Source organism: Chiloscyllium plagiosum, unplaced genomic scaffold, assembly GCF_037043375.1.
Source record: "Chiloscyllium plagiosum isolate Xiang-an unplaced genomic scaffold, Cpla_swu_hap1 HiC_scaffold_18, whole genome shotgun sequence".
In the NCBI taxonomy this organism is placed as follows: domain Eukaryota; kingdom Metazoa; phylum Chordata; class Chondrichthyes; order Orectolobiformes; family Hemiscylliidae; genus Chiloscyllium; species Chiloscyllium plagiosum.
This window is the reverse complement of record NW_028270156.1, coordinates 60,400,863-60,427,584: the sequence shown is the minus strand read 5'-3', so window position 1 is coordinate 60,427,584 and position 26,722 is coordinate 60,400,863. Positions and strand designations below refer to the sequence as shown.

General features: G+C 41.4%; 1 protein-coding gene across 8 annotated transcripts in view; it reads right to left on the bottom strand.

The window, feature by feature from the left end:
- The window catches only part of LOC122558104 (EF-hand calcium-binding domain-containing protein 4A-like), a 141,278-nt gene that overhangs the window by 81,602 nt on the left and 32,954 nt on the right, over positions 1–26,722 (bottom strand). For 7 of the 8 annotated variants that reach the window (XM_087996724.1, XM_087996720.1, XM_087996719.1 and 4 more), the window contains one exon: positions 19,340–19,591. The exons of the other annotated variant lie outside the window; for it this stretch is intronic. In XM_087996724.1, the coding sequence (XP_087852850.1) occupies positions 19,340–19,540 (201 nt within the window). In that variant the 5' untranslated portion in view covers positions 19,541–19,591. The remainder of the gene's footprint in view (positions 1–19,339; positions 19,592–26,722) is intronic. 8 annotated transcript variants of the gene reach the window in all.

Genomic DNA, 26,722 nt, shown 5'->3' with positions numbered 1-26,722 from the left:
TATGGTCAATCACTTGCCTGAATCCTTTCTTGACCAATGAACATAGGACAATTAATCATGACATCAAAATACACATTCCCCACTTTCTAATCTTAACTTCCATTTTTTGCAGAAATAGTAGTTCTGTTTTCTCAAACACGGCAATAATAAGATACATACACATGGTGCCATATAGTTCACCCACATTAATTATGGAACCTAGGAGCCTTGGTGATATTTGCTGTTACTTGCTTTTTGTCTCATTTATTCGAAATTGTTTATGTTTGTGGAAAGCATGTAACCATTGCAATAATAGTTAAAAACCGATCTCATCCTACACATGAAAAAAAATTCAGTTTTTATAAGGACCCCAATTTCTAACGACCTTTCAAGTCCACCAGTGATCTACCAGCCACTTCCTTGCCAATATAATTACAATTTTATTTTCACGTTTCCTGCCAATGCAACATCTCCACCATCTCTTCCTATGCTCACCTGAAGCTTATTCTTGAATGAATCCCAATTTCTGCAAGCTAAATATTTGGAAAGCAAACCTAGCAATAAGTCTGTAATTAGATTAGATTAGATTAGATTACATACAGTGTGGAAACAGGCCCTTCGGCCCAACAAGTCCACACCGCCCCGCCGAAGCACAATCCACCCATACCCCTACATTTACCCCTGCACCTAACACTACGGGCAATTTAGCATGGCCAATTCACCTGACCTGCACATCTTTGGACTGTGGGAGGAAACCGGAGCACCCGGAGGAAACCCACGCAGACACGGGGAGAACGTGCAAACTCCACACAGTCAGTCGCCTGAGGCGGGAATTGAACCTGGGTCTCTGGCACTGTGAGGCAGCAGTGCTAACCACTGTGCCACCGTGCCGCCCACTTGCTGAGCTTGAAGGTTTGGTCTCAAACGTTTTGTCACCATACTAGGTAACATTATCAGTGAGAGTCTCTGGTGAAATGCCTGTGGTAAAGTCCTGCCTCTCTATTTATAGGTCTTGACTTCTTAAGGTGGATGATGCCATTTCCCGTTGTTATTTTCAAGGGAAGGCAGATAGGATTTAAGTCGATGTGTTTATTGAGGGAGCCCTGGTTAGAATACCATGGCAAAAAGAACCAGAAATGACACCACCCACCATAAGAAACCAAGACCTACAAATAGAGAGGCGGGACTTACCACAGCACTTCACCAGAGACTCTCACTGATGTTACCTAGTCATGGTGACGAAACATCTAAAAACAAACCTTCAAGCTCAGCAAGCTAACTTACATATTTATCATCAACCTGAGCTACAAATCTTAAAAAAAAAATCACTGACAAACCTAATGGCTTCAGTATTCATCACCATATTCCCAAAGTTCTCTCTCTTGGACAGGGACTCTGTCTCCTTCCCAAACTGATGATTGGGTCAAATGAGAATGTCTGCCAATTCAACAAATAATTCAATCCGCAGCTAAGCTTGTAATCAGGTATCCTTTCCATTACGACAAATGCTTACTTCCACCACTACATGATCACCTGGTATTGTCCCAAAACTTTCATTTATACCTCTAATAACTCCAGATTCAAATATTTCCTGGCTGGCCTCCTGCTAGCTGTTAATAGATCGCAAGCATCCTGCATCAACCCTACAGTACAATCTGTGTCAGAAACAACTTGAAGCAGAATTATACACAAAAAAAATTGTCAAACTACAGCAGATCCTATGCCTCCAGTGCAGTCACCTTTCCCTGGCGTTGCAGATTCTATAACCTCGTCCATTGATACAAATGCATAAATCAATTTTTTGCTAACTCCAGCTTCTTGCGCATCTCCATTTCTTCATCCTGCCAGTTCCAACTATGCCTTCGACCATCCAGTTCACATGTTCCAGAATTCCATTCCGAACAATTTGGCATCACACTTTGTTCCTTTAAAACTCTCTTTGGCAAAGTGGTGGATCCATCTATACCTTTCCATGTTGCCATTTTTGACACTGCCCAATTTTTTTCCCCACTTTAATGTTTCCATTTAGAGCAAATCTTTTCTGCATCCTACATTCCCACTCAACCATCCTGCTCGAAGATATCAACTTGTGCTAAATACCTATTCCATTTTATATACAGAACAAACTCGATTATCCGAGCAAGATGGGCAGGGAATATTTTGTTCAGATAGCTGATAACGTTTTTGTAGGACCTTGAGATCTTATCAAATAATCTGAAATTCAGATAACTCAGGTTATTCTGTAATTATACACCTATTTGCTTCAATTCAATATGGGTAATGGATTTAGGATTAAGCCGTCTCACTGTTGTTAGGTATGGCTTGTGTTTCATAAACTCTAAAATCTGACAAATCATAATCAATTCTGTTGAGTAAGTCACACAGCAATAAAACAGGGCCAGTATACAAAGATTCAAATACAAAAAAAAGGAGTGAAAATAAACTCCAGCTTAATTTTAAACCTTTCCATTAGATGTCAACACAACACTCTGATCATATAGGAACAACTTGAAGTAGAATTGTGTAAAAGCACCAAAAGTTGGTTGCATGCAATCAGAATTGTATTGGGTCAGGAGATGGTTTTGAGACCCATGTCAAAGTGCATTATCAGGCACACCCCAGTGCTGTGAGAGAATGCTGTCATCTCTGATAAGTTATCAAATCCAGACCCTAATCTGAAAACAAATAAATGCTGGAAATCACATCAGGTTAGGCAGTATCCATGGAGACAGAGAGCAAGCTAACATTTCAGCATGGTGACCCAGGTTCGATTCCGACTTCAGACAACTGTGTGTCGATTTCGCACGTTATCCCAGTGTCTGCGTGGCTTTCCTCAGAATACTCCGGCTTCCTCCCAAACACATGCAAATTAGATGGATTGGCCATGCTAAATTGTCCATAGTGTTCAGGGATGTGCAGGTTAGCTGCATTAGCCACAGGAAATGCAGGGTTACAGGGATAGGGTAGGGGGATGGGTCTGGGTGGGATTCTACTCAGAGGGTCAGTGTGGACTTGTTGGGCTGAATGGCCAATTTCCACACTTAGGGATTCTAGGAGTCTGTGACTCTTCAGAGCTGACATGAAGTGTAGAGGGGAGAAGCAATTATGTAATAGTGGGGTGGAAGGGGTTGGGGGAGTGGTGGAGGAGGAGAGAAAGGGTATTGATAGAGCAGATTATGTGATCGAAATGTAAGAATGGCCAAACAATGGTATATCTAACTGCCAGACTGGAAACAGCAGACAGTCCCACTGGGGAGGGGAGATGGTGAGTGAGATGGTGGTGGTGGTGGTGGGGTGTAGGGGCGTTGTGGTGAGAGTTGAAGGTGGTGGTCACAAAGAATACAACCAGTAAAAGCTAACAGAAAGGAAAGAAAAGGGGAATGTGTTCACAATTCAAAAGGTATTGAACTCAATATTAAGTCCAGAAGATTGTAAAGTGCTTAGTCTGAAGAGGAGTTCCTTCAATTTGCATTGTGATTCACTGGTCCTGATCTATTGCTGCAGACGGCTTTTAAACACTAACATTATTCAGGAAAAATACTGGTCTTTGAGTAATTTAATAAACAATGTTCTCTCAGACAGCAACATGATAAAGTAGGTAAACCGGTCATTAATTTCATGGTTGCTTGGGGATGTGGACGCACTCTAACGTATGGCAGATTTATCTACTCATCCATATAATAGTTCAAAATTAACATTAGTATTTATGTGCCACTTATAATATTTTGACATGAAAGCAGATACTTTCTTGCCTCTCACATTTTACAGTCATACACATCCTTCATTTGAACTAGTTCACGCTGACCATGTTCCCAAACCAAACTCGTCCCACCAGCCAGCATTTGGCCCATATCCCTTTCCAATTCATGTACTTCATCTAAAATGTCTTTTAAATGTTTTCACTGTATCCAGATCCACCACTTCCTCTTGAAGTTCATTCCAAACACAAACCATATCTCATGTAAAAAAGAAATTGCCTTCCCACATTTTAAAAATCTGTCTCCTCTCACCTTAAAAATAATTTTGAACTCCCCCACCCTAGGGAAAAAAAACCCTTCCTATTCACCTTATCTATGCCCCTCATGATCTTATAAACTTCTATAAAAGGTCACCCCTCAGCCTGCTACACTCCAGTGAGAAAGGTCCTAGCCTATCTTTATAACTCAACCCTTCCATTCCTGACCACATCCTGGTAAGTCTTTTCTGAACCCTTTTCAATTTAATAATATCCTTCTTCTCACAGGGTGACCAGAACTATACCTGTACTCTACATTTAAAGAAATGTGGAAGAATGATGACATGGACATAAATACTCTACTGGACTAAAATACCCAAAGCCAGAATGGGCAAGTCAAGAAACCTGCAGACAAAGACATTTTAAAGAAAAATTAAAGTTTCTGACAGGAATTTTGAACAGCAATTAGACTCTAAGTGACCCTCACTCAATGTTTGTTTGAAAATTGGACTCTGGCCTTAAATTCACAGCAACCACACAATGATAAATGCCATCTACACATCATGACATAACAGGCCTGTTTCACTGAATAGCATATTACTGCATTTTGAGTGAGGCTGTTCAAAATATTAGAATATGAATGTTATAATACCTTTACAGATACACACATGATTTCTAACCAACAGCCCAGACACATTTGACTGGTAGAACACTAGAACCCCAAGAAGGATATTGCCTGCCTGACAGCTCTACCTCTCAAATCTCTGCTGCCAAATGCACAAGGTATTAAATTGCTCGCAATATGAATAGTCTAAAGATTCTGGATAATTGACACATTCATTCCCAAGTAGCCAAAGGATTTTATTTTCCTAAAACATAATGGAAAGTAATAAAGCTAGTTATTAATAGAGGTTCTTTGGTTCTATATAGCATACAGTCGGTAAATGGCATGGAGAAAATGATAATAATTAACAGGCATAGCCTGATGTAGGGGGCATAAGGACATCTTGGGGTTTTTCAGTGAGAGTTAGAGAGACTTCCATTTTTAATTGTAGCTGCAACAAAATCCCACAGAACTGAGGCAGATATTTTTCAAAAACAGACTTCCTCGGCATCCAGTGTCTATATCTGCCCCTTTTCCAAGTGGGCTTGTCCAACTGCAGCCACCCTCATCCTGTGTATCCTCAGATGGTATGAGCACACGAAGTTGGGAATTTCCTAACTTGAGAATCTAAGCCATAATCTAAACGATTCAGTGGACTGCTGAACGGCTACTAAGTTATGAACTCAGCCTGATGTATTTGGGACACAATTGAAAGCTTACAGGTTTTTTCAGAAAGTAATTTTTTTTGCTCAGTCAATTTTTAAATGACCAACAGCATTCCTAACAGAGAGATCTACAAGCACTTAGAGAGAGATCTACAAGCACTTAAAGAGAAAGCTTCCTCTGCTTGCTGTACAGCACAGGAGCAAACACGAGATGGTCCTGAAGAGAACGCGTCGGGTAATCAAGGGCACTCTAGATTAATGGGCATCTCTAGGAGAGCATCCTGCTGCTTAGGAACATAAACTACAAGAGTAAAGACCATAGCAAACCTAAAATTATAATATGCAAGACAGACTTAATACATACAGAGGAAAACATCAATAATTTGGCATCAAGGTACATTGCAACAGTGATAGGTAGTAAGGTTTAATTACTGCCTTAAACAATTAGCAGGTTTTCTTTTCTATGCCAGTGTTGGTCTGGGGTGGACAAAGTTAAAATTCACACATGAGGTTATAACTGGGGAGAAAGCAAGGATTGCAGATACTAGAGATCAGAATCAAAAAGTGGGGTGCTGGAAAAGCACAGCCGGTCAGGCAGCATCTGAGGAGCAGGAGCACCCACATTTCAAGCAGAAGCTCTTCATCAGGAATGAGAGGTCTCATTCCGGATGAAGAGCTTACGCTCAAAACATTGACTCTCCTGCTCCTCAGAAGCTGCCTGATTGGCTGTGCTTTTCCAGCACCACACTTTGACTCACCACAATTAATACCTGAACTAGTTGTTTCACTTGTTAAAACAGTAATTAACTAATATTGATACATTAATTCTCAGAATAGCATTGCATGTTATTTCTGTACAAGCCAATAATGATTACAAATTCCATTGTAAAAAAGTGGCTTTCCAATGCTAAACAATCTCATTTCACACTCGTAATGGGGCTTCCTATCGAATATAATTCCACTGATTTAACTGGAGGATTTAATCAGCTGCAGCAACATGAAGGATTACCTGGAAGCAATTTAATGTCAAATCTGCATGTAACACAATTGAATTAAAAGACAAAACCTTGATGTTAAATGTTTGGCAGCACCTTCACATTCTCTGCAGGGAAGGCAAATTTCCCTTCAATGAAACTGGGTTTGTTATTATAAATGCATTCAGCGCTCCGTAGACCCTAGGTTATCAGTGTGCATTAGATGGATTTCAGAATATCTTTATGCTGCTGGACGTTTATAATTTCATTGGAACATTAGCCTGTGATTATTTTCTCCTCACCAGATATCACCGTAGTCCTACAGAGACGTTTCACATTTAGTACTTCTTTGGGAAGTTAACATTTTGAAGTATTACAGAAAATGGTTCATTTTGAGTGTTGTGGAAATCTCTTTAAAACAAGGCTGTTGAAAGGTCATTGTAAAACTTGAGATTTTTGAAAAGATAAGGCTACCTAGAAATGACATGATTGGTGATAACTGCTTGCTTTGCTGTTGACCTCAGCTGGGGCTGTTGGAATAGTGACTGGCTTAGAGAGGTTTTTATCAGGTTGTCTTTAATGAAGGGACAAGCCACCTATGAGGAAGAGTAACACAGTTGATCCCTTCTATTTCTGAAGAAGAAAACCCTTTTGCTGCGGTCAGAATTAAGCCAGTTTGTTCTTTAAAAAAAATAATTGTAGAAACTTCTCAATATCATATCTGAACAAGTCTGATCAAGACTCCAGAGAAAGCTAGACTGTAACTAGTGTTTAGTTAGTGTGCAGAAAGAAGTGCAACTGCTGAGCTAGCCAGGTCTATGACATCTGCAGCATAAAAACAGATTTTATTTACATTCCAGCAATGTTGACCCTGCACATGGAATTGGTGAACCTCTTTATGCAAACATTTTACCTTCACAGAATTTTTCATGGCTTTCCACATTTTCAGACACAATTTTTTTTGCAATTCATAGGGATAGGATATTTACACTGGCAGTCACTGGTTTTCTGAGGCCAAATAATTTGATGTCTTGCAAATACATCAAGCAGTACGATGACATTGATGCTCTGCCCAAGATTGACAGGGGAACGGTGTTCTTCACCTGGTTTCATGTACATCATGTGATTCTGCTTTGTTGATTACTTTATGTACACACCTCAAGCAGAACGTCAATGGCCTCTGGTGAGTACATTATGTATAGTTGGCTTATTGCACAGCTTTGTAGCTGCATCAACCTTGGCACTTATGCATTGCCTCTGCTAGTGGTCTTTTCTGACATCTGCTTTGCAGGACTTACTGAAGGCTATACCTTTGACATGCTGTCCTTTATCTTGGCTCTCTAGTGATTGTGTCTCCATTGAAGTTGTACTGAGGACCTACTAACCTTTGTCAAGCTGCAAGGGTTGTGCGCTACATCCTTCCTTCAGTAGTTATTTGAGGCTGGAGTCTTCATTTGGTCGATCAGACTTTTTTTGAAAGCTCACATTGATCGACAAGAAAACAGCACCTCAATAATTCAGTTTCCTAGCTGCTCAACTGAAAAATCACAACGAGTACTTTTCTCTGTATCTGCTCACAAAGTGGATTATGGATTCTGTAGACTTTTACCCAAGTGACAAATACTAGTCAATGAATACGCGTGTTTAATCCAACTGTGCACTGGTCTTCTAATGCAATCAATATTTTTTGGGATCTTGTGGTACTTCAGCTTTTAATCCTGATGTGTTACATCTGTGTAAGGTTTGGTTCTTAATTGCTTAGATGGTTTGCTTCACTGCATTAAACACACCAGAATCTAGAAAACATAGCTTTGAACTTTGCTTCAAACATTTTAAATCCTGTTGGGAGATCTGCATTAATACATTTGTAAATAAAGAGCTTTATTTCCTTTAGCTACAAGATCGCATTTCTAGGGAGTCAAAATCTATAATGAAACCAAGCTATGCAAACCTTCATTTAACCTAAGAGAAAAAGTAGTGTACAGAAAAAAGTGCCAAAACCATGCAATCGGTTAGCAAAGGTTGCCATACATATGTGCAAAAGAAAAACACATATTTAACAACATGAGCATTGTGGAGAGAGAGCGAGAGAGAGCGCGAGAAAAAAAAGAGGGAGAGAGAGAGACAGTGAGGAAAAAAGAGCGAGCGAGAGCGAGCGAGAGAAAGAAAGAAAGAGAGAGAAAGAAAGAGAGAGAAAGAAAGAGAGAGAAAGAAAGAGAGAGAAAGAAAGAGAGAGAAAGAAAGAGAGAGAAAGAAAGAGGGAGAAAAAAAAGAGGGAGAAAAAAAAGAGGGAGAAAAAAAAGAGGGAGAAAAAAAAGAGGGAGAAAAAAAAGAGGGAGAAAAAAAAGAGGGAGAAAAAAAAGAGGGAGAAAAAAAAGAGGGAGAAAAAAAAGAGGGAGAAAAAAAGAGGGAGAAAAAAAGAGGGAGAAAAAAAGAGGGAGAAAAAAAGAGGGAGAGAGAGCGAGCGAGATATAAAAGAGAGAGGGAGAGAAAAAGAGAGAAGAGAGAGAGAGAAAAGAGAGAAAGAAAGAAAGCCAATTAATTGATGCATGGTCAATCTTCAATATAGAGGATACAAGTAACATTCCAATAAATAAGGAAATGGAAAGGAGGGAGAAACTTAGAAAAACAAATTACCAGAGAGGTGGCACTGAGAAAAAAAAGTTATGACATTTCAGTCTAACATGTCAATGGGTCCTGACAGACTTCACCCGATAGTCTTAAAGAGTGGCCAGTGAAATAATCGATATGTTGATTTTATTTTTCCAAACACACTATTCAGGGAAGGTCCAACTAAAAATTGGAAGATAATGAAGGCATGTCCGTAATTGAAAAGAGAGAGAGACAGGAAGGAAGAAAATACAGGCCTGTTACGTAATCGTCAGTCAAAGGAAAATTGTCAGAATCTATTGTTAAATATGGTATAGCAAGACATTTCAGACTACCTCTAAAAAGCAACTGGTTTGCGTTAACATGGGTCTTATGGAAGGGAAATCGCATTTGATCAATCTATTGGAGTGCTTTGAGGAGGTCGCGCAGGTTGCAGATAAAAGGGAAAAAGGGAAATTGACTGTGCTTTGATTTTCAGAAGGCATAAGTACCACATCAACAATTATTGTGAAAATTAAAAGCTCAGGCTTATTGGTATTGATAGAAAATTAACTGGCTAACAGGAAACAAAAATGGCTCTTTTGCAGGCAAGATACAGCCTGTGGCGTGTCACAATAATTCATACTGGTACTTTAACCGTTTACAACATTTAATCAATGATGGATGAACAGAACATTTGGCTACCATATGTGCCTATAACATAAATGTAACTAAGAAGGTAGACTGTCAGAAGGGGTATACGGACATTACAGTGAGATACAAATGGATCAAAATAGTGGGCAAAGATCTGGCAAATGGGACAAAGTAGGAAAATGAGAATGTCAAACTTGACAGGAAGAACAAAATAGAAAGATTATCTAAATGGTGAAAGACTGCAGAGCTCTGAGATGCAGAGGGATCTGGGTGGCCAAATTCATAAATAGCAAAACGTTAGAATACAGTTCTGATACATAATTAGGAAATCTATTAGAATGTTATCATATATTGCAAGGGAACCTGAATACAAGACCTGGAGGTCAGGCTTCTTTTTTTTTCCAGGGCATCACTACGACCACATATGAAGTAGTGTCCACAGTATTGGCCATCTTCTTTCAAAAGAAAGATGTAAATGAGTTGGAAGTAGTTTAGCAAAGATTTACCAGAGCAATACCCGAATAAATGGGTTGACTTTTGAGGAAATGTTGGACAGACTAACTGGTGTTTAGAAGAGATAACAGCAACCTGACTGAAACACAAGATCCTGAGAACTCTTCTCAGGCTACATGTGTTGAGAATGTTTCCTTTTGTGGGAGAATCTAGATCTAGGGAATCTAGATCTTTAAAAAATAAAATTAGGGTTTGTCTATGTAAAACAGAAATGAGGTGAAACTTGTTCTGCATTTTATCATTCTTTAGAAATCACTTCCTGAATCTTGTAAGACAGAGGTAGAGAAATTCTTGTTAAGTGTTGGGGGTGAAAAGGTTATCAGGGGTAGGTGGGAACGTGAATGAGGTTACAATCACATCAGCCATGATCTTCTTTGACTGATGGAGCAGTCAAGGGGCTAAATAGCCTACTCCAGCTCCTTGTTAGTATTATTTGGAAATGCGAACAACATGGAATCATACTAACAGATGAGATGAGGATTGAAAACCTAACTTACATAGTATCATTGATCACTGCAATGCAGTCTGGAAGAGTCTTCAATTTATCATCACATTCTACTTTGAATGGCAAGTAACTAAGGCCAAATATACATAACCAATATTTTTGTCTTAACTTTCTGAATGTATGGTACAATGCCACTTTGAATGCTTTTCCAACCAAACCTTTTGACTGCATTAGAATGTTTAAAAGTTCTCCACATATTTTTTCATGCTGATCGCTTGCTTAAAATCCCATCATTTTTGGACTGAAATAGATAGACTGATCCCTACAGACCAACGGTTATACAGTTGGCAAAAGAGTAGCTGTATTCTTAGGCTTGCTGGTTTCCAATGATGATTCATGCACATAACTTCCTCATTATCTATCACAGCAACTATTTGAGATTTTGTTCAGTGTCAAAAGCACAGTACAATCTGGTAATGTACTATTGCCTTTTGAGATGATAATATATAAGGGCAGAGCCTTCCAGGGAGTTGCATACAAGATAATTCATCAACCTGTTTCAAGAAGGCTGACTGTAGAAAAAGAAAGCATAACTTTAGTAGAAAAATTGATCATCTGAAAAGAATAGTTTTCAGCAGTCTCTAGAGGAGGAGAGGCAAAAAAAATTCAAAAAAAAGGGTCTTGCAGCTGATAACATACAAGATGAAACTCTGCTCGTAGTTCATTTGTGGTTGAGCAGAAGGGTCAGGTATTACTGGCCTGGACTATGCTGGTAGTGGTGAAGGAATTACTCTCACGATTTCCCTTGCATACAGTTCCCAAACACCTCTCCGCTTTCTTAGCGGGCATTTCCACTACTTGGGCATATGGTCAAGTACAGCACCCTCTTCAGGGGAATCTGTGGCTTCTGCAAACTGGAAAGCAACAAAGATTATTCCAAAACAAAACTGAAACATCCAGATTAAATTAAAAAAGAAACACAGCATGATTTGGAGGGAAAAAATACAACAACTCTGGAATGTTAATTTCTTGAGGCAATTAGATTCCATTTTGGAAAAATGACTTTCAGACTTGCTGGACAACTACACTAGTCACAGTACTCCTAAGTCACATCGAAAGGCAGCAGGCCCACGTGAGAATCGTGGAGAAGTCAGAATAACAACATTTTCCAGCTGTTGTTGACTTACACCATCTTGGCTGCACTACATGTCGCACCTCCCTCATGTGATCATTCAAAGTCATTCAGTTAACTAAGATTTGAAATGTCTAATAACATGCACTAAGCAAATTGGGAATTCAGGACAAAATAGGAACATTTTGCTTACACTTTCCATTGAAAGTCAAGTAAAGGTAGATATAAAAGCAAATGGAATTCAGGAGATCTGTAGTGTTGCTAAATATAATGTTAAGTGGATCTGGCTGAAGTAATTTGCATACAAATACAAAGCAAACTCAAAATACACAAACCTCAAAGCTTTATTTCTCCAAGAGACCGCTGTTGAATAAATTCAGAGCAAGACAATCTTTTCTCATGCACATGAACGATGGTGCATTCTGCACAGTACAGCTAATCTTTGAATGCATAATGCATTACTTCCAAATTAGTCTAATAAAGATTTTTCAAACAGATAAATAGGAAGATGGAATTAGATCACATTGATTTTTTTTTTAAAAAAGTGCTTTTGTCTCATCTTTCAGGAGAAAGAGTACTATTTCATGGTCAAAATAGAGTTTGCAAAATAATTTAAGTGCATTGTCAACTGCTCAAAGCCCTATTTTCTTTCCCCTCAAAGGCTCTCCTTGAAGATTACATTTCCATTTTCACTAGCCTCTTTGTTATATGATACAGTCACATAGTAACATTACTTTTTGCTTGTGTCTTGATGCAACTCACACAGAAGCAGAAAATTAAACTTAAAATAACACAAGAAAAGCAAAAGGTTATGCACCACAAAACTTAAAATTAGCAAAAGACAGCAGACATGAAGGTTATCAAAAATAAATCTCCTGAGATACTTACTTCGACTGGCAAAAAAAAATCATCCAAAATGCACCTTCCTAGATGGATCAGGTCACAGCTAATATCTTTTTATCACATATTCACAAAGTTTGAAAATTTTAAATAGGCAATTATGATTTATTTTATAGTACCTCAGTTTTCATCTGAGGTATCCACTGCAATACTATCCATTACAATCTTCCCCATAGAGTAACTCTGAAACATATGCAGTCTTATGCTTGAGAAACCTCATTCATTTGTGAGTACTTCATTCATTTAGTGATTTACTGTTCATTTAGAACCTAGTTAGTGGAGTGTTCCTTTGTTACCAAGTTTGAAACAGCTTGGTTCTCTTCCAAACCCAGATGCAGTCTCCATATTCCATTCCAACCACCTTGTGGCTTCTTTGTGCTCTGGTACATTGTCTCCATCTAATTCCTTTTCAGAGTCCCTCCTGCCCCCAGCCCCAATAACTAGTGGGCAGACACCATTTCCGCAAAAAAAGAAAAAAAAGGTGCCTCTACACTTCCAACAACTGCTCCACCTCAGCTCCAACATCAGCTGCTGACCATGGCTCCCTTCTGGCCTCTGAAAAATAGTGGGAGGTTTGTAGCCTAGGTGTAGTTGATTTTCCCCACTCCCAGAACCATGGTCCCCCTGGCAATTTCCTCATTGTGACACTTAATCACTTCTATATTTATTAGTGATAGACAGCAAGCACAAGGGAGAACCAACCCATAATCAGAGAAGCAGCATCGCACCCTTGACGACCAATCTATTCTTGTGGGGGACTTCTCTTGTTCCATGAGCGAGTTGCCCCAGGTAATTAAGGACAAGATTCCCCAACCACCCATATGCATTGAGAAGGGAGGAGGCAAGACGTTAGGTGCTGAATTTCCTACATTTGCAAAAGGACAATGTTGTGGACGTTCAAGGACTGTTGGGGGTGGTTAAAGAGCTGATCAGGATGTCAGACGGAACAAGGGTTTTGGAATACTGATATGGAAAGGAGGAGCAAATGATGTCTTTGCTGGTGGCAGAAATGAAATCTGTTCCAACAACACAACCTTCCATATTAGTGCTTCTCATTTGCCTTCCCTTTTCTCAACCAAGAATTCTTCCCAATTGGTTCACAAGGCAGTCTGCTGGAGGCGTTCCATTTCAGTGCCCTCACCCAGAACCAAGAGGTCCCGCCCGCATCCACATTAAACAGATCAGTCTCCCCCCATTTCTCTCATCTTCACTGTGTCATTGGATATCAAAGATATTGGAATCTATATTGGTCAGGATAGGTAACCAGAATGAGTCACCAAAGCAAAACAATTAATAACGTTTGTTATTTACCCTCCATTTTCCATCTTCCAGCTCTGCACTGAGCACATACCTATCCAACAGTTTTACTCCACCCAACTCCCCTTTCCTGCAATTCCCGTTCTCTCTGAATCTCTCCCCTCACCACAGAAACTCACCTAACTATATTCAATACCATCATCGTCTCCTCTCAAAGTCTGCATCACTCGTGCCCATCCATTTTTTCGTCTCTATCATTGGTATCCTTGACCCCTTACAGCAGTGTCCACAAACTTCTTCACAACACGGACCTGATCTGATCCTCATCTGAATAGGGGCAGGAATACAGAATGATTTTACCTCTCCCTTTCTATACCTTTTTTTTTAAAAAATGTGACTACAATGTTTGCTAAATCTAAGTTACTATGGTCACTGTGACAAGAGCAGATCAGAGGCTAGGAATCCTGCAGCAAGTAACTCAGCTCCTGACCAATAATCCCTCAAACATTTTTTCACTGCACAAATTCAGAGCAACGCACTGACGTCTGAGACATGTTGGCATGTGGATCAGTGGGCACGTAGCTTTGGACCAGGTGCCTGACTGAGCCATTTACTGGAAATATTGCTCCTGACTCCCCAAAGCCTGCCTATGACATACATGGCACCAGCCAGGGCTCCGGTGGCATTCTCTCCAATTACGTGGAGGGCTGCAACTTCACCAACACCCAAGAATCTCGACACCAGCCAGGGCAAAGCAATCCGGTTAACGGACATTCCCATCCACCACCTTCAACATTTATTCCTTAGGGATTGTTTTCAGGAGGTCATAAAGACACCAATTCCGAAAGGTCTGGGGTTGATCTACTTGAGAATGCTTTCAGTATTTAACAAAAAAAAACTTGTACAATGAAAGGCCAGCTCAGCTTTTCTCTGGTTTGGTTTTAGCAATCTGGCTGTTCACTAAATGCAGTCAATACAGTTTTGAGGCTGCTGGTCCAAGAAACAGCTACATGGAAGAAGATGTTCCATGTCGAGTCTCTGTCATCTCTCTCTCTCTCTCCTGTAAGACCCTTTCACCTTTTGTGCCCAGGGGTGCTTATAGGGATTGATGAGTATTTGGAACAGCATCATTAAGTTGGGATAACCTGTTGGGTTTTCAGTTAGATTGTTATTCGGTAGTCTGTTCTCATTTGTTTGTGTTTCATTTCGGTAATCTTGTAAATAAATTCTGTTCTGATAAACAATAAGGGGTTTGACCAACTGCATCACTCCTGGAATATCCACATTACACCTGCTTAAAACAAATAGCAAAGTTAAGGTCTGGGCTACTTGAAATGTTTTGAGGGATTCTGGCCTGGTCCAGAACGCAGCGAAATAGTCCAAGGAGGCAGTTCAGACCATCTTCTCCTGGGCAATAATTTCTGGCCTAGGGTAAAATACCAACATCCCATGAACAAATTTTTTTTTTTTTTAAATTAAAATCGTCAAATAGCAGAACATACAACAGCCCAGATAGTTCAGGTTCACTAGTCATTACAAAATGGTTAATATGTGGCAGCTGCCCAGACTGGACTGGAAGCAGATACTTGCAGGTAAATCTGTGTCAAAACAGTGGGTTGCATTCAAAGTGGTACAGGGCAAAAAGATGATAAAGTGTTGTACTAAATGCTCTTTGAAATTGGGCCGTGGTGACACTTATGACCCCAGAGGGCTGACGGACTCAGGGTAGGCAGTCAACAGGATGGGTCCCATGAAGGTTCAGTCATAAAAGTAGCCATAATCTTTCTGAATGGACTCAAGGTGCCGAGTGGGCTACTCCTTCTCCCAATTCGCATGTTCATGCATCATGCTGCATCTCACCCACTCTGTTCTTTGTCTTAGTCTGACACCAGGGGCCATGTTTAGGTGATGGCACAAGTTTACAGTCCAAAGATGTGCAGATTAGGTGAATTGGCTGTGCTAAATTGCCCATAGTGTTAGGTGGATTAGTCAGAGGGAAATGGGTCTGGGTGGGTTACTCTTCAGAGAGTTGGTATGGACTTGTTGGGCCGAAGGGCCTGTTTCCACGCTGTAGGGAATCTAATCTAATCAAGTTCCACAGTATTCACACCTCAGAGCAAAGCGGGAGGCAGCAGTCTTCCAGGAAATCAGTTGTTTACACTGAAGGTGTCGTCAGTCAGTCAAGAGCAATTAGGGATGGACAATAAACGCTGACCCAGCTAGCAATGCCCAAGTTCCAGGAGTAAATTTTTTTTTAAATCCAGCGAACACATCAAAGGGACATACAGCATTGGATAAAAGAAAAAAGGAAAAGGGAGGCTTATGGAAGATAACAAGAGCTCAAAATAGCAGAAGCCCTAGAGGAGTAGAGAGTGTGAAAGCAGAAACTAGGAGAAAAAATGGAAAACAAAAAGAGGCATGAAAGGATAATGGTAAAGTAAAAGGTTGTTCTTATGTTATTTTACAAGTACATTATGGGAAAAAGGATAACTGCAGAAAGAGTAGGGCCCAATAATGACCACAGTATAATTTGAGAATGGGGCCAGAAGACACCAATTTTAATAAATCCTTGATGTCAGTGTTCAATAGTCAGAGGGATAATGTGGGCATAGAAATCAGGGAGAAGGACTATGATATGATTAAAGATATTAATATAGTCAGAGGCAGCGCTGAGTCGTCTCACAGGCTTGCAAGTAGATAAACCAGTAAGACTGGGTGAAACGTATCCCAGGATGTTGACTGAGGCAAAGGAGGAACTAGTAGGGACATGAGCTATAATTTTTAATTTCTTTCTGGCCACCAGAGGACTGGACGACACCCACTATGAGGTACTTTTATTCAGGAAGGGATAAAGCAGAAACTACAGGACTCTGTCTGACCTTAGGTGGTGGGGAAACTATTGGAAGAAATTCTAAGGGACAGAATTAATCCTTGTTTGAAAGGGGAGAGATTAACCTAGAACAGTCAACATGGTTTTGTTAAGAGGGAGGTCGTGTATGACCAAATTGATCGAATTTTTCGAAGAGGTGACCAGTTGTGTAGATTATGTCAAAAGCATTGACCTTACCTACTCGGGCTTCAGCAAGGCTTTTGACAAGTTCCCACAAGACGGACTGTGAATGCAAGAGCCCTTGGGAATCCAAGGAAAATTGGCAAATTGGATTCAGAATTTTTTTTATTTCAAAAATATACTTTATTCATATATATTTAATCTATACAATTGGACATGTCATCATTCTGTAAACATTCCATTTCTTTGCGTATCGAAACAGGGTAATCATTCGTATTCACAGGTTGGTGCGATTACATTGAGCGGAGGCGCCAGCGGAGCCCAAATGACTGCGTGGGCCCCCTGTTCTTCTTAGGCAGGCAGATGTTAGACGGTGGTCTTTCCCCACCGCGCCTTGGCGGCAGCTGCCCCAAGCTTCAGCGCGTCCCTCAACACGTAGTCCTGGACCTTGGAATGTGACAGTCTGCAACACTCAGTCGGGGTCAACTCCTTCAGCTGGAAGATCAACAGGTTTCGGACCACCCAGAGAGCGTCCTTCACCGAGTTGATGATCCTCCAGGCACAGTTGATGTTCGTCTCGGTGTGCGTCCCGGGGAACAGGCCGTAGAGCACGGAGTCCCGCATCACGGCGCTGCTCGGGACGAACCTCGACAGACACCACTGCATTCCTCTTCAGACTTCCTCTGCATAGGCACATTCCAGAAGGAGGTGTGTGACAGTCTCGTCCCCCCCGCAGCCGCTTCGAGGGCAGCGTGCGGTGCGGCAGAGAGTCTGGGCGTGCATAAGTGATCTCACAGGCAGAGCCCTTCTCACCACCAGCCAAGCCATGTCTTGGTGCTTGTTGGAAAGTTCTGGCGATGAGGCATTCTGCCAAATGGCTTTGACAATCTGCTCAGGGAGCCGCTCGACAGGATCCGCCCTCTCCTTTCCCCGAAGGGTCTCAAGGACACTACGTGCTGACCACTTCCTGATGGACTTGTGGTCAAAGGTGTTTTTCTTGATAAATTTCTCCACGAAGGACAGGTGGTACGGAATGGTCCAACTACTCGGAGCGTTCCGCGGCAGCGAGGCCAGGCCCATCCTTCGCAACACCGGGGACAGGTAGAACCTCAGTACGTAGTGACACTTGGTGTTTGCGAACCGGGGATCCACGCACAGCTTGATGCATTTAAGACTTTCCCTCCTGTTTGCTACCCCACCAATTTGTCATCTGTGAGCTTACTGATCAACCCTTCTCATTCAAGCCGAAGTCATTAAGCGTATCAGAAAAAGCAAGGCTCCTGCACTGACTCTGATGGGATTTCACTCGACACAAGCCTCCAATCACAAAAAACACCCTTTAACTACTGCAAATTGGATTCAGAATTGCCCGAGTTGCAGGAAGCAGAGGGGCAGTAGTTAAAGGGTGTTTTTTGTGATTGGAGGCTTGTGTCGAGTGAAATCCCATCAGAGTCAGTGCAGGAGCCTTGCTTTTTCTGATACGCTTAATGACTTCGGCTTGAATGAGAAGGGTTGATCAGTAAGCTCACAGATGACAAATTGGTGGGGTAGCAAACAGGAAGGAAAGTCTTAAATGACAAACATGTAGATGGGCTAGTCAGTTGCATTGATCAGTGGCAAATGGAGTTCAATCCAGGGAAGTGTGAAGTGATGTGCTTTAGGGCAGGACAAACAAGGCAAACTAATTCACAATGAACACTAGGACCTCAAGAACCTCAGAGTCAGAGGGATCTGAAAGGAACCAATGGAAGTGTATACCCAGAAGGTAGATAATTTGGTGGAGATCAACCAATAGCACCCTAGTTCTCAGCTCTTGGGAAAAAGACCCAGCTCTTTAGCATCTCCAAGCTTTAACACAGCTTTCCAAAGACTTTTTTTTAAAAAGTCAGCTTGCTAATAACTTCTAAGGGCACAAGCAGAATGTTTTAAAGACATTCAGAAACGCACATGAATAGGAAAGGTTTGGCAGGATATGGGCCAAGTGCTGGCAAGTGGGATTAGTTTGGTTGGGAACATGGTCAGCATGGACCCATTGGACCAAAGGGTCTATTTCCATGCTGTATGGCTCAAAGTGCTTCCTGAATTTAAAAATATACCTTTTAAAAAAAAATTGAAAGCAAATAGAACTTCTTCACTTTAAACAAATGAATATTTATGCAAACAAGCACACACAAACAATATGCTGATAAGCTTTTTTTAAAATATAAAGCAGCAAAGGGTTGAAGATCGTCCATAACAGCAGGGAAAACTCTGCTGTTTTTCAAAAAGTGTGTTATGGGATATTTTAAGTCAACCTGAAAACACAGACATTTAACATCACATCTCAGATGTAGCATTGTATGTTGAGCAGCCCTCTCCCAGCACTGGGAGTGCCAGATTCATGATTTTGCTCCTTAAACCCCAGCAACAGGACTTGAAACGACGACAAAAATACCACTGACTGGTGCAAGACCGACACCTCGAACATATTACTCAGATTTCACGACACAAATTGCTCTCTTCCCAGGCACCCCCAAAGCCAACCAGCCTATCATTTCACAAACTGTCATCTTCTATTGATCCTATCAACAACTGGCTAGCATTCACCTGAGATCATCCATAAATAATATATTTACATTGTAGAACTGATTCATCAGAGGAATGGAAGTAGAAAGCTTGGTACCTGCATGTCCCGCTTGGTGATGAAGCCCTTCTCCTCTTTGTCACACAACTGGAAGAGCTCACGAGCCTTTTCATAAGTCTCATGGTGAGTAAAGCGTCCACTTGGATTTGACTTGGTGTCCTGGGTATCCCCTACCGTGTTGGGATCCACTCCTTCTACAGACCAAACATCAGCCGGGATCCCTCTCTTTCTGTACATCATCAAGTTGGTGCTCCAGCCCAGCAAACAGCACACAGCCCAGTGAGCACGCCGCTATGAGGGACAACAACAACAAAAGGTGCATATGTTTGCATCACTCATTGAGTCGTCGGATATTAAGTAGCATCACTTAGCAACAACCCACTTAGTGCTGATTTGAAGGTTCTGAGTATTGCTGCTAAATCAATCAATCAGTCAGTTCTTTTGACCAGCAGAGATGGGAAAAGAAAATGCAGAAGTAGAAATATAAAATATAGATTTATTGGGAACTGGCAGATCAGACTCAGGGAGACGGCAACCTACACTTCAGAAAGAAAAAGCTCCACATTTGAAAAGTTGGTGAGTCAAAGAACACAGGAAAAGTGGGACATTTAGCCCCTAGAGAGTGCTCTTCTGTATAATTAGATTTCAACAAAATCTCCACCTTACTTCTGTCTACCTGCCTTAGTTCAGTCCTTGCCTCAAACTTTACCAAGCTCGGATTTGACATTTTCAACTGCTGTGGCTTCAACAAGTTTTTTTTGGCAGAAAGAAGCCCAGAATTTCCACAGTTCTGTCAATAAATGCATCCAGACATCATCCCTGTGCTAATTTTAATGCCACGGTGAGATAGAAAGAAATGTGAAAACAGGTTAATCTGGAAACCGGCAAAGCGAACAATGTCACCGCCTCCCTGATTTTGGATATCGTGAAAACGTCACCAGACTAGTCATCGGAGGAAATGGGTTCAAATCTCAACATGGTGGTTGGTGAAATTTAACTACAATGAATAAAAATCAAATTGAAAAGCTATTCTCCGTAATGATGCCAGTGACAGATATCATCAAGTATCGTAAAAGCCGATCTGGTTCAGTAATGTCCTTTAGGGAAGGAAATCTGCTGTCCTTATCCAGTCTGGCCCACACAACTTCAGACCCACGTGAATGTGGTTGACTGTGAAATGACTCCTGATAAAATTAGCCGAGCCAGTCATCTAGTTCAAGGGCAATTAGGGATCAACACCAAAATACTGGCCTTGCCAGCATTACTCTATATTCCAATAAAAAGACAAAATGATCCTACATCCTATAAGCAAGGACAAACTACATGGTACAAATGGAGAGTGGACTTATGTAAATGCAAGGATTACATTCCCAAAATAACGACATGATTATGAATTTGTTGTTACACCAGCATAATAACCACTTTATCCATTACACAGTAGGGTGGCACAGTGGCTAGCACTGCTACCTCAGAGCACCAGGGTTTGATTCTACCCTTGGAGGACTGTGTTTTTTGTTACTCACACTCTCCCTCTTTTGCACTGGCCTCAGTGACTCAGTCCATCTGCGCTCTCTCTCTCTCTCTCTCTCTCTCTCTCCCCGATATCATCAGTCATTTTTTTTGCTCCCCTTCGCAGCTTCCCCCTGGATCTGCAGGAGTTTCCCCAGGTGCTCCAGTTTCCTCCCACAGTCCAAAGATGTGCAGATTAGGTAATTAGGCCATGCTAAATTGCCCATAGTGTCCAGGGACATGCAAGTTAGGTGGATTAGCCATAGGAAATGCCGGGATACAGAGGAAGGGTAGGAGTTAAAGGGATACAGTGCAGGGTTGGCGCTGGGTGGGACTTTCTTTGGAGGGTCAGTGCGGACTCAATGGGCTGATTGGCCCACCTCCACACCTACAGAGATTCTGTTAGACTTAGCACTTCCATGTTTGGGGATGGGATTATGGTGATAGTAAAGTGGAGTGAGCCCCATGGGCAGCCATCCACGTGGTTTTGTGTGAAAAAAGGAGAAAGATGTTTGACTTCATCTGTGGAACGCAGCAACCTTGAAGCTGTGAAGGGGAGCAAGAAGGAAAAAAAAAAAGACAGATGATATCATGGAGAGAGAGCAGGTGGACTGAGTCACTGAGGCCAGTGCAAAGGGAGAGTGCAAGCAACAAGCAATACAGCAAGAGAACAAAGAGTGCACGAAAGACAGAAAGCAAGAGAGAGGAAAAGAGATAAAGAAAATTTGGAAAGAGACAAAGTCAAAAGCTTTTCATCTTGCACACATCAGGCCTGGGATACAATAGACCAGAACCTTAGAAAGGGGACACCAATTTATACAGCATGAGACGAGGGTGCTGAGACTATCAGTCTTAACAGATTAAATTCAGTCCAGGCAAGTCAGGCTATCGGTCAGTGCATTACCATGGGAAATGCAGCCAGGATTAGCAGTCACCATTGCCTTTTCCTCAAATGAGAACCAAGTAACTTATGCACAAACTTATTTTTTCCAATCGAAAAATACATACATAGCGTTTTAGCATATGCAAATGATTTCCCATTCCACATTTGGATTTCTTGCTCCCCAGTCCTGATGAATGCAAGATGACAAGTGTGAACTTCATCTCAGTTTTCAGGCAGTGAGAGAACTCAGACAGAAAATACCACTTTTTACACCAGATGACACATTCAGTGATTCAACATGATTGTTGCTTGGATTGGAACGATTCAGGGATGAAGAGAGACTAAATAGACTGAGGCTATGTTCCTTAGAGCAAAGGAGACTGAGGGGAGATCCAATTGTGGAATGTAATTCTATGAGAGGCATAGACAGGGTGGATAGAAGGAACCTTTTCCTTTTAGTAAGGGGAATCAGTAAGCAAGGGCACAATTATGGGGTAAAGGGCAGGAGGTTTAGAGGAGATTTTAAGTAAATTCCTTTTCATTGAGGTTTGTAGGTATCTGGAACTCACTACGTAAACAGGGTAATAGACACGGGAACTCTCAAGACATTAAGAACGATAGAGATGAATTCTTGAAATGCCATTGCGTACAAGGTTATTGGCCAAGTGTTGGAAAATAAGATTAGAATATAGGTAGTTTTGGAGATAATGCACATTTCAGCAGTGCGATTGGCTATAACGTTGCTGAAGAATTAGAGAACGGTATGTTCAAGAATGCTTACCTCCGTTCACAATAGCGCGATTCCAGTGGGGATCAGCTGGTGTGCTTTGTTCTGCATGTTCGCAAAAACCTCTGTGCTGTCTGTGCATGAGCCAATGCCAATTGCTGACAGACTCGCTTTCTGAGAGAGGTATTGTATGGACAGCAGCTTTCTTATATTTTTTGAAAATGCACTTTGTTAAATTTTTGTTTCATTAATGATGAATTTATACTTATATTCAGGCTGCACTATACTTTGCATTAGGCTTTCAGGTGATTGAGCCATTGAGACTTTTTTGCTGGTCTGCCCTGAACCCCATAGGCCCTATTTATAATAAGCAATTTTCTATTAAGCGAGATTTCACTGGAATGCAACTATGGCATTATAGGACAACTACCTGTAGGTGGATGTTTGATGATTGGCATGGACAGAATGGGCCAAAGGGAATCTTTTCATCCTGCAAAAAGGGCAGCACCACTGAACACCACTGCTTGCAAGTTCTCCTCCAAAGCCACTTACCATCCCAACTTGGAAATATATCATTCCTTCACCTGTCACTGGATCAAAATCTTGGAATTCCTTTCCAAAGGTCAACCTACAGCACATGGACTGCAATGGCTCAAGGCAGAAGCTCACAATTACCCTCTCAAGAGCAGCTAAGAATGGGCAATAAATGCTGGCATAGCTAATGATGTCATGCCCCACATGTGCATTACAAGAACCCCTCTACATGTCCTGCTGCCTTCAAGGGTCAATAGACAAGCACAAATTTTCTGGTGATAATTCCCAGTACCCCACTATTCATTCTGTACAGCCTTGCCTCACTCGACCCCAAATACCTCCTTGTACTTTTCATATTTAGATGCATTTACCCAAAAGAACAGATAGACAGCAGCTTAAGAAATGTTCATTTGAAAGGTAATGATGCAATATAGCCAATTAAGTCTTGTGCTAAAATTAGCTACAGATTCTCGACACCACTCAGTAATCACTACTGAGAAGGAGGAAAAGGGAGGTGGTATTATAGACAGAGTCTGGGATGTCTTCCAAAAAGGCATTCTAGCCATCAACCAACTATTAGCTTGGGGAGAAAGCTACCCTGGTACTGAGCAATGAAGCATCAATTCATTCCCAAAGGGTGCACTAAACTACAGAAACTAGATGCAATCTTTCCGTCAGATGAGGGATTGTGACAACAAAGCTACATCTCTGAACATGCACTGCACCAACACTATTCTAATCTGTTGAAAATAAATAAAACTTCTGCTATCACATTACAGTTTCCATAATGCCCCACCCTTCAACAGCAAAAGGTGGGACAACATTCAAAAGCAGATTTCTTCACGTTGGTATCACTCTGATGTTGCTTAACTGGGATGAAATAGATCGAGTTAGCCAATATGAACGAACAAAAAGAGAAGATTTAGTTACTAAAACTGAACAGAAATATTCCAAGTCAATGACGTTAACCACAAAGGCAAAAAAAACATAATTGGAGTTGTGTATAGACCTCCTAACAGTGGTCAGGACCAGGGACGCAACATGTACCGGGAAATAGAGAAGGCATGTCAGAAAGGCAAGGTTACATTGATCATGGGAGACTTCAATATGCAGGTGGACTGGGTAAATAATGTTGTTAGTGGATCTAAAGAAAGGGAATTCATGGAATGCTTACAGGATGGCTTTTTGGAACAGCTTGTCATGGAGCCCACAAGAGAGCAGGCTATTCTGGACCTAGTGCTTTGCAATGAACCAGACTCTATAAAAGATCTTAAAGTAAGGGAACCCTTAGGAAGTAGCGACCATAATATGGTAGAGTTCAGTCTGGAGTTTGAAAGGGAGAAGGCAAAATCGGATGTAATGGTGTTACAGTTGAATAAAGGTAATCATGAGGGCATGAGAGAGGAACTGACTAAAATAGACTGGAAGCAGAGGCTAACCGGGAAGACAGTAGAGCAAAAATGGCAGGAGTTTGTAGGTATAATTGAGGACACTGTACAGAGGTTCATTCCCAAGAAACGAAAGATTAACCAGGGAGGGATTAGACAACCTTGGCTGACAAAGGAAGTCAGGAAATGTATTAAAGAAAAAGAGAGATCCTATAAAGTGGCTAAGAACAGTGGGAAATCAGAAGATTGGGAAGGATACAAAAGCAAACAAACAGAGGATAACAAAGAGTGTAATAAGAAAGGAGAGGATCAAATATGAAGGTAGGCTAGCCAGTAATATTAGAAATAATAGTAAAAGTTTCTTTCAGTACACAAGAAACAAACGACAGGCAAAAGTAGACATTGGGCCACTTCAAACTGATGCAGGAAGCCTAGTGATGGGAGATAAGGAAATAGCAGGAGAACTTAACAAGTACTTTGCGTCAGTCTTCACAGTGGAAGACATGAGTAATATCCCAAAAATTAAAGGGTGTCACGGGGCTGAGTTGAGTATGGTTGCCATTACAAAAGAGATAGTGCTAGAAAAGTTAAAAAGTCTTAAAATTGATAAATCTCCTGGCCCCGATGGGATACACCCTAGAGTTCTGAGAGAGGTGGCTGAGGAAATAGCAGAGGCATTGGTTGAGATCTTTCAAGAGTCACTGGAGTCAGGAAAGGTCCCGGATGATTGGAAGATGGCTGTTGTAACCCCCTTGTTCAAGAAAGGATCAAGGCAAAAGATGGAAAATTATAGGCCAATCAGCTTAACCTCGGTTGTTGGTAAAATTCTAGAATCCATCATTAAGAATGAGGTTTCTAAATTCTTGGAAGAGCAGAGTCTGATTAGAACAAGTCAACATGGGTTTAGTAAAGGGAGGTCATGCCTGACAAACCTGTTGGAATTTTTTGAAGAGGTAACAAGTAGGTTAGACCAGGGAAACTCAGTGGATGTGGTCTATCTAGACTTTCAAAAGGCCTTTGATAAGGTGCCACACGGGAGGCTGCTGAGCAAGGTGAGGGCCCATGGTGTTAGAGGTGAGCTGCTGGGATGGATTGAGGATTGGCTGTCTAACAGAAGGCAGAGAGTTGGGATAAAAGGTTCTTTTTCAGAATGGCAGCCGGTGACGAGCGGTGTCCCGCAGGGTTCGGTGCTGGGGCCACAGCTGTTCGCATTATATATTAATGATTTGGATGAGGGAACCGGGGGCATTCTAGCGAAGTTTGCCGATGATACGAAGTTAGGTGGACAGGCAGATAGTACTGAGGAAGTGGGGAGGATACAGAAGGATCTAGACAGGTTGGGAGAGTGGTCCAGGAAATGGCTGATGGAATTTAACGTGAGCAAGTGCGAGGTCTTGCACTTTGGCAAAAAGAATAAAAGCATAGACTACTTTCTAAATGGTGAGAAAATTAATAAAGCCAAAGCACAAAGGGATCTGGGAGTGCTAGTCGAGGATTCTCTAAAGGTAAACATGCAGGTTGAGTCCGTGATTAAGAAAGCGAATGCAATGTTGTCTCTTATCTCAAGAGGGTTGGAATGTAAAAGCAGAGATGTACTACTAAGACTTTATAAAGCTCTGGTTAGGCCCCATTTGGAGTACTGTGTCCAGTTTTGGTCCCCACACCTCAGGAAGGACATACTGGCACTGGAACGTGTCCAGCGGAGATTCACACGGATGATCCCTGGAATGACAGGTCTAACATATGAGGAACGGCCGAGGATACTGGGATTGTATTCGTTGGAGTTTAGAAGATTAAGGGGAGACTTAATAGAGACGTACAAAATAATACATGGCTTGGAAAAGGTGGTTGCTAGGAAATTGTTTCAGTTAGACGAGGAGACTAGGACCCGTGGACACAGCCTTAGAATTAGAGGGGGTCATTTCAGAACAGAAATGCGGAGACATTTCTTCAGCCAGAGAGTGGTGGGCCTGTGGAATTCATTGCCACGGAGTGCAGTGGAAGCCGGGACGCTAAATGTCTTCAAGGCCGAGGTTGATAGATTCTTGTTGTCTAGAGGAATTAAGGGCTACGGGGAGAACGCTGGTAAGTGGAGCTGAAATGCGCATCAGCCATGATTGAATGGCGGAGTGGACTCGATGGGCCGAATGGCCTTACTTCCACTCCTATGTCTTATGGTCTTATGGTTAAAAATAGTTTAGAAACAAAACAAAGAAACAGTTACAGGAAGGATTCCCCTGTTCTATTTGCAGAATTAAATCACTACAGATAGAAATTTGGTTAAAGAATACCTCAAGTATTATCCTAGCAAAGGTTTGTAAACTGCAACCAACATGGAATTCTTCCATTTTGTTAACTGATTTGAGTACCTATACTCCCAA